We start from the raw sequence: 10779 nt of genomic DNA on the forward strand, positions 1-10779 counted from the left end.
TTTTTTTTGTAGAGACAAAGTCTCGCTATGTTGCCCAGGCTGGTCTCAAACTCCTGGGCTTAAGCAATCCTCCCACCCTGGCCTCTCAAAATGCTAGAATTACAAGCATAAGCCACCATGCCCAGCTATACATTTTAATAACTCTTCTAATCTTAACAAAAACACTCTAAGAGGAGACTGAGGCACAGAGTGTTTAAGAAACTTGTGGAGATCACACAGCAAGTGGCAGAACCAATATATGAACCCAGGCAGTGTGACTCCAGAGCCTTGATAACAAAGCAGTTTAAAAACTGACTTGAGATTTGTGCATTTTACTGTGTGTAAATTTTGCCTTCCTCAGGCCAAAAAAGAAATGGAGAAACAAATACTGAACTCCAGTCGATAAGTTTCTCATGGGTTTAGATGTGAAATGTACTAATGTTTGCAACTTTGAAAGATACAAAAAATGAGATGAATTGGCAAATATGTGATAAGGCAAATAAAAAATGTTAATTGTAGGATTTCGGTGGCAAGGATAGGTTCACTGCAATTCTTTCAATTGCTCCCTATATTTGAACTTTTTAATAATAAAATGTCTTTTTGAAACAAAACCCGAAATATTGTTCTATTGTTTCTAGGGGATATGTTGAGAATAAGGGGTTGGGGAGAGAAGAGGAAGTAGCAGAAAGTTCCTGAATTTAGAGAGAGAAATGCAAATATAAATGGACCCAAGCACCAGATCTCCTTTTACTTAGTTCTCTGCTCAACATCGGAATGCTGCCACCTGCAGGAAGTCCATCTGGATTGCCCACACCTCCTTTCCCAACATGAACCTGTTACCAACTTTCTGTCCCAGATCTATGCGCAGTGCTTGTGCAGATCTAGTCTGGCTGCCTCTGACTCTCCTGTTAGTCAGCCAGCCAAGCCCCCTGCTGCATATAGCTGCAGAACTCCAGGCAAGTCACCCCAAATATGCCAGAGCTCTCAGTGTGCTGTAGGAGCCAGGGGTGTGTGTCTACACACATATGCTGAGATCAAGAGCTCTCAACAGGTGCGGTACGAGGGGTGAGAGGGAAAAAGTTAACCAGGGAAAGCACCTGGAGGAGGCAGACATTCACTAACGATTGGCAAGACTAATAGGATGGCTGGAGCTGAGCGGTATTACAACCCTAGTTAGGAGTCCTGGGAGTTTGAAAGGAAAGATGTTGTAACGCTAACCCTCAAGCTGAACTTCCTCTCCTAACAATGCTGGGGAGGCAACCAGGCTGGGGGAGAAGTTAAAGCCAGAGGAGGGGCAGAAATGTCTGAGGTGGCGACACTTCTCTTCAGCCAGGCAGCTCGGGCCAGCCTGGAGTCTGTCCACCCTGCAGGCCACAAGCTCTAGGTAAGCTGCGAGTGGGCAGGGACCCTGATGGGGGGACACCATGGGGGAAGAATGGTCACACCCCAGAGTGAGCTGAGGCTAAGATGAAGGGAGGAAGAGTATTGGGTTTGAGGTCCCTGGGTCCTAGAGGAATCCTCTGTGCAGCCTTTGAGTTTCTGCTCCCCAAAGAAATTAAAGACAAACCACTTCTGTTCCTATGGCCCTTATGGCCACCTTAGTTGTCCCCTTCACCTGGGTTTCTTCTCCCTACACTCCAGCCCACCCCCAGCATTCCTCTTAAATATTGGAGGGTATCGGTTTCCAGACCCTAGTCAGGGTATCTGGCTCTGGGGTGAAGTCAGCAGGTCCCCTCTTTGTCCTCAAACAGGAACCCGTGGTTGGAGGGCAGGAAGTGCCTGAGGGGAAGTTATGGGGCCCCAGATGTTCCTCCAAGCCCTACTTCAGCCCCAGCAGTGTCTGCCTGTGGGAAGCGGCTCTCCACACCAGTAAAGTGGAGCCCCCTCACTCCCACATTGTTTTGAGGCTGGGAAGAACCCAGCTACTGGGGACACTGACACCTTCCTTCCTACTTCACCCCCCCTCCCTGTATCCATACTCACCCAGACCCTGGCTCCTCCCCCTCCATAAGCCCCTCACCAGCACCTAGAACCATCTAGTGCTAAAGAGACTGTCCTCCAAACCACCCAGTCAGCCCAGGGCAGAAGAAAGAGGTGGGTTTTGGAATGGGACAGAACTGACTGTGAACTCTGGCTCCACCCTTCTGGAATGAATGGCCTAGTAAATTCCAAGTTTGAGTCTCAGGTTCTCACCTGGGCTATGGCCACCCTAAGACTCTACATTATTGTGGGGATGCGTGGTGACAAATGGAAAGTGGCCAGCTCAGAGTTGCAAATAGGTGAGGCTCCTCAGTCCAAAAACGATTGTAACAGAGGGCCCCTCACTTTCCAGACCAGGAACTTGAGGCACGTGACTAGCTCTGACCATTTAGTCTAAAAGAGCAAGGCCTAGGGTTCCTGACCTCCAAGAGACTCCTCGGTCCCCAACCTAATGTCGAATTGGGAAAGTAAGTAAAGGGCCCCTTGATTCTGCATAGGAAGGGTTGTGGGGGCTCATAGAGTGATGGATGAATGGTGGTGTGGGCAGATCATGACTAGGTAGACAGGCCTCTAGGGACAGCCGGTGTGGAAGGGAAAGGGACTTCACAGGAGGCCCAGAAACAGCAGGAAGTGCAGAGGACAGCCTCTGAGGGGTGAGTGAAATCAGATGGGAGTAATTGATGAGGCGTGTATTTCTGGTAGGAGGTGAGGTAATGAGACTGGGGATGAAGAGGCTCCAAGAATATATTTTTCTACCTCTAAAGTTGTTGGAGAGGGGATCTGAAAAAGCCACAGGCAACCAGAAACTGGGGTAGCTGAAGAGAACATGGCCCTCTAATCCTGAGCCTGCCACCCTACAGGCGTGCACCCTTACGTCTACGGGAGCTTGGGGCTGGTGGGACTCCTCCTGCTCCTGGCTGTGCTCATTCTGTCCACCTGCCTATGTCGGCTCCATCGCAGAGGTGAGCCCCGTGACCTTCCTCACTCATCCCACAGCAATGCCCCCTGTTGCCCCACCCACACGCTTTCCTGCTGCTTTTCCAGAATCCTAACAGGCCCTAGGTGAGGAAGATGGTGGGAGGTGGGTGGCAGAGGTGAGAGAAGAGTGTCCAGAGAGAGGCCAGGCCTCCGGCCGTGAGAACCTTGGAACCAAGGGATCAAACACCTGCTGTAGTGGGGAGCTGGGAACGCCCAAAGGGAGCGCTGTGCTGAGTTTCTTCTTTTCTTCCAGTAAAGAGGCTGGAGAGGAGCTGGGGGAGTCTGGGGACAGGGAAAGGGGAGGCAAGAGAGGGTCTGAGTGGGGGACAGGGGACAAGTCAGGCTGAGCACTGAGAGGAGGGGTGGGGGCCAGGAGACAAGGAAAGAGAAAGTGGGAGCAAGAGAGAGGCAGAGAAAAAAAAGGGTGAGAGAGACACGAGAAACCAAGGGAAAAGTAAGAGTGAATAAGAGTAAGAAATGGGAAGAAATGAGAGAGTAAGAGACACAAAGAGAAAGAGCAATGAGAGAAAGGACCAAGAGCTTACGCCAGCAGAGAGAAAGAGAGTGAGGGGAGAGAGGGAGAGTGAGGGGAGAGAGGGAGAGCGGGAGAGGGAGAGAGAGATGTGAGGGAGAGACAGGGGAGAGGAGAAGATAAAGAAAAGAAAGGGGGGAAAGGCAGGACAGAGAGAGGAAAGAGAGAAGGAAAGAGGGGAGAGAGAAAAAGAGAGGAAAGAGAGGAGAGAGAGAGGAGCAAGTGGGGAGAGAGATGCTTCAGAGAGATGGGGAGGTAAGAAAGCCTGGAGGTGGGGGCAGAACTCAGAGGGAGGGATCCAAGGGCAGCTCCTCACAGCAGCTCTTTCTGCCCTGGCCCCAGGCCCAGTTCTCAGAGCAGGAGCTCCACTATGCATCTCTGCAGAGGCTGCCAGTGCCCAGCAGTGAGGGACCTGAGCTCCAGGACAGGAACGAGGAAGACTATGCCAGTATCGCCAAGAACAAACCCACCTGAGCACCCCAGACACCTCCCTTGATCCAGGCAGGTGATCTGGGTCATTCTATGCTTCACCCAGTAAAGATCATGATTTCCTCCACCTACTGTTTCAGTCCTCTCAGTCCATTTCGAGCACTCGTTCAAAATAACCATCATCAAAACTTATGTCGTTCAACCAGACACAGTGGCTCACGCCTGTAATCCAGCACTTTGGGAGACCAAGGCAGGAGGGTCCCTTGAGCCCAGGAGCTTGAGACCAGCCTAGGCAACATACTGAGACCTCGTCTCCACAGAAAAATACAAAAATTAGCTGGGTGTGCAAGCACATGCCTGTTGTTCCAGCTACTCAGGAGGCTGTGGTGAAAAAATCGCTTGAGCCCAGGATGTCGAGGCTGGGGCGAGCCATGATCATGCCACTGTACTGCAGCCTTGGCAACGGAGACCTCAACTTAAAAACAAAATAAAGCAAAACAAAACATGTGGCTCACCCTCCTGCCCACTCTGGGGTCAAACAGTGATTTACTGGGGGAATGAGGGTGTTTAGGGACCAGAGTTTTCCTAAAAACCAGAAAAGAGTATTTGTGGACCTGGCAGGAAAGAGGAGCTGACAAGTAGGAATAATCAGACCTGATAATCCCCATTTCTTGGAAGAATCAGCCTCCTGGGCCTGGGAGAGGTGGATGTGCTGAGCTCCCAGATGGTAGTAAGAGGGGTAGTTACTAGTGCTGAGGAAATCCCTGCTTGGACCTTTCCAGGCCAGATTTAGTGGAAGGGAAAGTTAAGAGTTGAGAATCTGGGCCAGATGCTATGCCTTATGCTTATAATCTCAGCACTTTGGGAAGCCAAGGTAGGAGGATTGCCCAAGCCCAGGAGCTCGAGACCAGTGTAGGCAATATAGTGAGACCTCGTCTCTACCAAAGAAAAAAATTTAATTAAAAAATTAAAAAATAAGCTGGATGTGGTGGCTTGTGCTTGTAATAGCAGCTACTTGGGAGACTGAGGCAGAAAGATCACCTGAGCCCAGGAGGTCAAGGCTGCAGTGAGCTGGGATCACACCACTGCACTCTAGTCTGGGAAATAGAGTAAGACTCTGACCTCAGAAAAAAAAGAGAAAGAGTTGGAGGACTCTGGAGAGAATCATATTGGGGAGCGGAGAAAAAGATACACGAGACTCATGAAGAGGTGTTAGTGAGCAGAGAGGAATTTATTGGGGGCTTTTGAAGAGAATTTGGATCACTGGGGTCTGGAATCATTTCTAATCTGATGAGTGGCAGTGTGCTCCCATGTGACAGTGGCCTGGTCAGAGAGAGGACAGGAGTTGCTCAGTACTGCAATCCCAAAGTTCTCCCTCTCTTCTTGGTCTCCAGCTCTCTTACTGCCCCTTCCATCCCATCCCCATTGACCTTAGCCCCACTACTCACATTTGCCCTGGTAATAGAAGGTGCTGCCTATGGCCACAGAGAGAATGCTGAAGGCATAGAATCCAGCCCGAAGGAGGAGAGCTAGGCCAGCCACCAGCTGAGGAGGTCCTGCATAGGGTCCATTTAGAGATGGGACTTAGGGAAGAAGGGCACACAGGCTAAGGAAGAGGCAGGGGGCATATGGCCCTGGGGGATGACCCTCAGGGGACATTGCCTCCCGGGGCCTCCAGTCAAGGAGATGCCACCTCCCAGTGTCTCACCTTTCTCCACCACCAGCCGAGTCCCATTCCCTGTCCCGACACCCAGGCCCAGCACCAACACCCTGCACACGTAGACGCCGGCATCATGGCCTTGCGTGTCCCAGATTTGCAGCTCAGCCTGGTGGTCATAGAGGAAGCGGGAAGAGGCAAGGGGGGCCAGGCGGCCCCTAAACTCTGGAGTCTCATTTCTCACCTCGTTCCCCGGAGCCACCTTGTCTAGGAACCACGTGACGGAGCCAATGGCCGGTATCCCTTGGCTAACGTTGAAGGAACAGGGCAGGAAGGCAGAGGAGCCTTCCTGGGTACGAATCTCAGGGGGCTGGGACACCCAGAGAGCTGAGGATCCTGGGGGCAGAGAGAAGACCCAGAGAAATGCCTCCCTAGTCACTCCAAAGAGAAAAGTCAAGAGAGCTTGGAGTAGAATATCCCAGCTGTCTCCATGGATAGGGTGCATGGGACAAACGCTTCAGGTGACACATTAAACCCTTTCCTCTTTACCAATATAATTTCTTAACATTGCTTATTAAATGATTTTTCAAATTCCTTCCCATACCAACTCTCACCCTCATCCTCACCTTCTACCTTCATTCTCCAGCTACCTTTACTACAAGTAACTCCTCTAGCTATAATTTAACCTGTCATGTCACAGTGAAATGGAAGTTCATTAATGAATGTGGCTGTCTAGTTAACTACTATCACTAATTATATTATTCTAGGTATTATTTTAGTACAAATGGTACTCTATAGTAAGCCATCTTGCTCTTTGTTTTTTTTTTGTTAAAGAGCATTAACTAATTAAATCTCCAGAGGAAGACATGGCTGTAATTGACTGAGGTTCCTACATAGTTCATCCAAATTGATAAATTAAACCAAATATTAAAATGCATGATTGGGCAGGGTACGGTGGCTCACGCCTATAACCCCAGCACTTTGGGAGGCAGAGGTGGAGGACTGCCTGAGCCCAGGGGGTTGAGACCAACCTAGGCAACTTGACGAGATTTTGTCTGTACAATAAATCAAAAAATTAACTGGGCATGGTGGCCCATGCTTGTAGTTCCAGCTACTTGAAATGTCAAGGCTGCAGTGACCGTGAGCGTGCCATTGCACTCCAAGTGTGGGCAACAGAGTAAGACTCTAACTAAAAAAAAAAAAAAGATTAAATTATCTTCTTGGGAAATTTACTAGCCATTCTATTTCAGTGTTTCTCAAACTTGAGCATATATGGAAATTACCTGGAGTGTTTTGCTCAAAAAGATTCCTGGACCCAGAGTTCGGTCCTGAGAATTTGTGCCAGATTCCAGGAATCCACACTTAGATTATGCTCGTTAGTTAAGTTCTCTCAGTTACAATCAGTTTCACCAAGAAATTTATCTTAGATGTAACTGAGTCTTTCAAACTCCTAATTATATATCTAGACCTTAGCTAATAAACCTCTCAGTGGACAACACGGAGGGACTATGAACTGAAGGTGGCTATGGAGTGTCAACTTTGGGGAGGCCCCACGCCTCCCACTTTCTTCCTCTCAACACTGCCGTAGGACTCAATGCTCAGCTCCCAACAAGCCTGCTCCCTGGGTCATCTAGTCCAGCCTCCCTCCTCCCAGCTCCACACCCTTTGGGGTCTGGAGCCCATGCCCTGTCACCTGGATGAACTGTGATCAAGATGAGCAACAGCGTCCAGGCCATGTTGAAGGGTGTCCCGGTGGTGAAGGGGATCTGAGCAGTGAGATCTGGGTGGAGGAGAAACATGACACGCTGCTTGTGGCCAGGCCTTTGGTCACCAGATGAGGATGAGGAGCTTCCTATGATTCACCCATCACTTGCCAAGGAACTCAACTGCCAGGAGCCCTGGGCATCAAATGCATGCTTTCCTGAGGAGAGAGGTTGGTGTTAATGGAAATGTCCGGGTTTCTAGGAGGCAAAGAGGGCAGCTTGTGGGCAGGTTGCCTAAGAGAGAGGCTTAGGCTTAGATGGCTGCTATCTCAAGAGTAGATGGGCGGAAGCGTTGGTGAGACCAGGATGTGGTTCCCCCACCTTCCAGGGCGCAAGAAGACCAGCCCTTTACCCAGAATAAGCCTCCAGGATCCCTCCTAGGCTCAGAAGCTAACCTACTTCCCCTCACCAGCGCCTGGGCCATCCCACGCATTTTTTTCCTGGAGTCTGGTTCTCCTCCAGGGCTGCTCTAGGGTTTCTATGATGAACTAGGGACTGTATCTGGAAGCCGTATTTGCATAGCAATCACCCCGTTTTACTTTGACAGAGTTGACATGGGTGGTTGACATGAGTGCAGCTGATGAAGTCTGGACTCATGCATACTCAGATTTCCATTAAAGGAATACCTCCCAACAGAGGTCAGCTTTATCTAGCGTCTTCTGCAGGGACTTATCATCTCCTGGGAAATCCACTCATTTTATTCACCACTGAACTAGGATTTATTGGGAACCTACAAAATGCACATAAGATGTATTTTTACACACAAATAAAAAAACAATGCATTACATATAACTCCAAGTTTATATGGGAGTATCTCAGAGATACAGCATTTTGGGTTCAGTTCCAGACTACCACACAATAAAGCAAATATCACAATAAAGCCAGTCACAAATTGGTTGTTTTTCCAGTGCATATAAAAGTTATGTTTTGGCTGGGTTGGGTGCACTTTGGGAGACCAAGGCAAGAGGATTGCCTGAGCTCAAGAGTTCCAGACCAGGCTGGGCAACTTGGTGAGACCTCATCTCTACAATAAAGCAAAAAATAAGCCGGGTGTGGTAGTGCACACCTATAGTTCCAACTACTTGGAAGGCTGATGCGAAAGGATCACCTGAGCCCAGCAGGTCAAGGCTGCAGTGGCCATGAGTGTGCCACTGCACTCCAGACTGGGGACAGTGTGATACTCCAACTCAAAAAAAAAAAAAGTTGTGTTTCACTATTCTAGGCCAGGTTCGGTGGCTCATGCCTATTATCCCAGTACTTTGGGAAGCTAAGGTAGGGGGATTGCTTGAGCCCATGCACTGCACTCCAGCCTTGGTGACAGAGTGAGACCCCAACTAAAAAAAAAAAAAAGTTATGTTTCACTATATTGTAGTCTATTAAGCGTGCAATAGTATTACATCTATAAAAAAATGTATAGCTGGACACAGTGGCCCACGCCTATAATCCCAGCATTTTAGGAGACCAAGACAAGAGGATTGCCTGAGCCTGGGGCTTTGAGACCAGCCTGGGTAACTTAGCGAGACCTCACCTCTACAATAAATCAAGAAAAATTAGCCAGGCATGGTGGCACATGCTTGTAGTTCCAGCTACTTGAAAGGCTGAGACAGAAGGATTGCCTGAGCCCAGTAGGTTGAGGCTGCAGTGGCCGTGAGCTTGCCACTGCACTCTAGCCTGAGCAACAAAGTGAGACTCCGACTCAAAAAAAAATGTATATACTTAAGTGTTAAAACATTCTATGAGCCAGGCTCAGTGGCTCAGCCTGTAATCCTGTGCCTTTGGGAGGCTGAGGTGAGTGGATTGCCTGAGCCCGCGGGTTCGAGACCTGCCTGGGCAACTTGGCGAGACCTCATCTCTACAATAAATCAAAAATTAGCCAGGTGTGGTAGTGCGCGCCTGTAGTTCCACCTACTTGGAAGGCTGAGTTGGAAGGATTGCCGGAGCCCAGCAGGTCGAGGCTGCGGTGACCGGGAGCGGCCACTGCACTACAGTCTGGGTGAGAGAGTAAGACTCCAACTCAAAAATAAAAATAAAAAATAAAAACATTCTATGGCTAAAAAGTGGTAAGGATTATCTGAGTCTTTAGCAAGTCGTATTTATTTTGCCGTTGGAGCTCTTGCCTCAGCGTTGATGGTTGCTGATCGGTTAGGGTGGTGGATGCTGAAGGCTGGGGTGGCTGTGGCAATTTCTTAAAATAAAGCAAAATAAGTTATTAAAATAAAGTTTGTTGCATCAATTGACTCTTCCTTTCGTGAAAAATTTCTCTGTAGCATGCAATGGTGTTTGATAGCATTTTACCCATAGTAGAACTTCTTTAAAAATCGAAGTTAAACGTCTCAAACCTGCCACTGATTTACCTAAGTTTATGCAATATTTCAAATCTTTTGTTGGCATTTCAACAATGTTCACAGCATCTTCACCAGCAGTAGAGTCCATCTCAAGAAACCTCTTTCTTTGCTCATCTATAAGAAGCAACTCCTCATCTGTTTACATTTTTTTTTTTTTTTTTTTTTTTTTTTTTTGAGTTGGAGTCTCACTCTGTCGCCCAGACTGGAGTGCAGTGGCCGCTCCCGGCCACCGCAACCTCGACCTGCTGGGCTCCGGCGATCCTTCCGCCTCAGCTTTCCAAGTAGCCGGAATTACAGGCTTGCACTACCACGCCCAGCTAATTTTTTAATTTATTGTAGAGATGAGGTCTCGCTACCCAGGAGGGTCTCGAACCCATGGGCTCAGGCAATCCACTCACCTCAGCCTCCCAAAGGCACGGGATTACAGGCTGAGCCACCGAGTCTGGCTTGGGCTCCATTTCTAATTCTCCTGCTGTTTCTACATCTGCAGTCTTGAACTTCTCAAAGTCATCCATGAGAGGTGGAATCAACTTCTAAAACTCTTATAAATGTTGATATTTTGACATCCTCCCACGAATCATGATTGCTGTTAATGGCATCTAGTATGGTAAATCCTTTCCAAAGTTTTTTGTTTTTTTTTTTTGAGTTGGAGTCTCACTCTGTCGTCCAGACTGGAGTGCAGTGGCCGCTCCTGACCACCACAGCCTCGACCTGCTGGGCTCCGGCGATCCTTCCGCCTCAGCCTTCCAAGTAGCTGGAACTACAGGTGCGTGCTACCACACCTGGCTAATTTTTTGATTTATTGTAGAAATGAGGTCTTGCCAAGTTGCCCTGGCAGGTCTCGAACTCGCGGACTCAGGCAATCCACTCACCTCAGCCTCCCAAAGCGCAGGATTACAGGCTGAGCCACCAAGTTCGGCTCTTTCCAAAGATTTTTTAATGTATTTTGCTCAGATCCATCAGAGGAAGCACTCTCTATGGCAGCTACAGTCTTACAAAATGTATTTCTTTTTTTTTTTTTTTTTAAGTTCAAGGAATACTATGATGATTTTGTTGTACTTTCTTTTTTTTTTTTTTTTTTTTGAGTTGTAGTCTCACTCTGTCGCCCAAATTGGA

General features: G+C 48.5%; 2 protein-coding genes across 2 annotated transcripts; one reads left to right on the plus strand and one right to left on the minus strand.

The window, feature by feature from the left end:
• Positions 1 to 839: 839 nt before the first annotated feature.
• LST1 (leukocyte specific transcript 1) lies at positions 840 to 3943 on the plus strand. Its single transcript, XM_008067722.2, has 5 exons — positions 840 to 935; positions 1309 to 1363; positions 2820 to 2921; positions 3191 to 3250; positions 3825 to 3943. Exons 1-5 carry the CDS (start codon positions 840 to 842, stop codon positions 3941 to 3943), a joined length of 432 nt encoding a protein of 143 aa, XP_008065913.2.
• A 1218-nt stretch (positions 3944 to 5161) lies between these two features.
• On the minus strand, positions 5162 to 7543 carry NCR3 (natural cytotoxicity triggering receptor 3). Its single transcript, XM_008067689.1, has 4 exons — positions 7249 to 7543; positions 5607 to 5951; positions 5347 to 5454; positions 5162 to 5221 (listed from the first exon to the last, which is right to left on the minus strand). The coding sequence occupies exons 1-4, from the start codon at positions 7352 to 7354 to the stop codon at positions 5181 to 5183; spliced, it is 600 nt and encodes a 199-aa protein (XP_008065880.1). The 5' UTR covers positions 7355 to 7543; the 3' UTR covers positions 5162 to 5180.
• Positions 7544 to 10779: the final 3236 nt, after the last annotated feature.

The sequence above is a fragment of the Carlito syrichta genome, unplaced genomic scaffold, assembly GCF_000164805.1.
Source record: "Carlito syrichta isolate Samal-C Ts95f unplaced genomic scaffold, Tarsius_syrichta-2.0.1 Scaffold309736, whole genome shotgun sequence".
In the NCBI taxonomy this organism is placed as follows: Eukaryota; Metazoa; Chordata; class Mammalia; order Primates; family Tarsiidae; genus Carlito; species Carlito syrichta.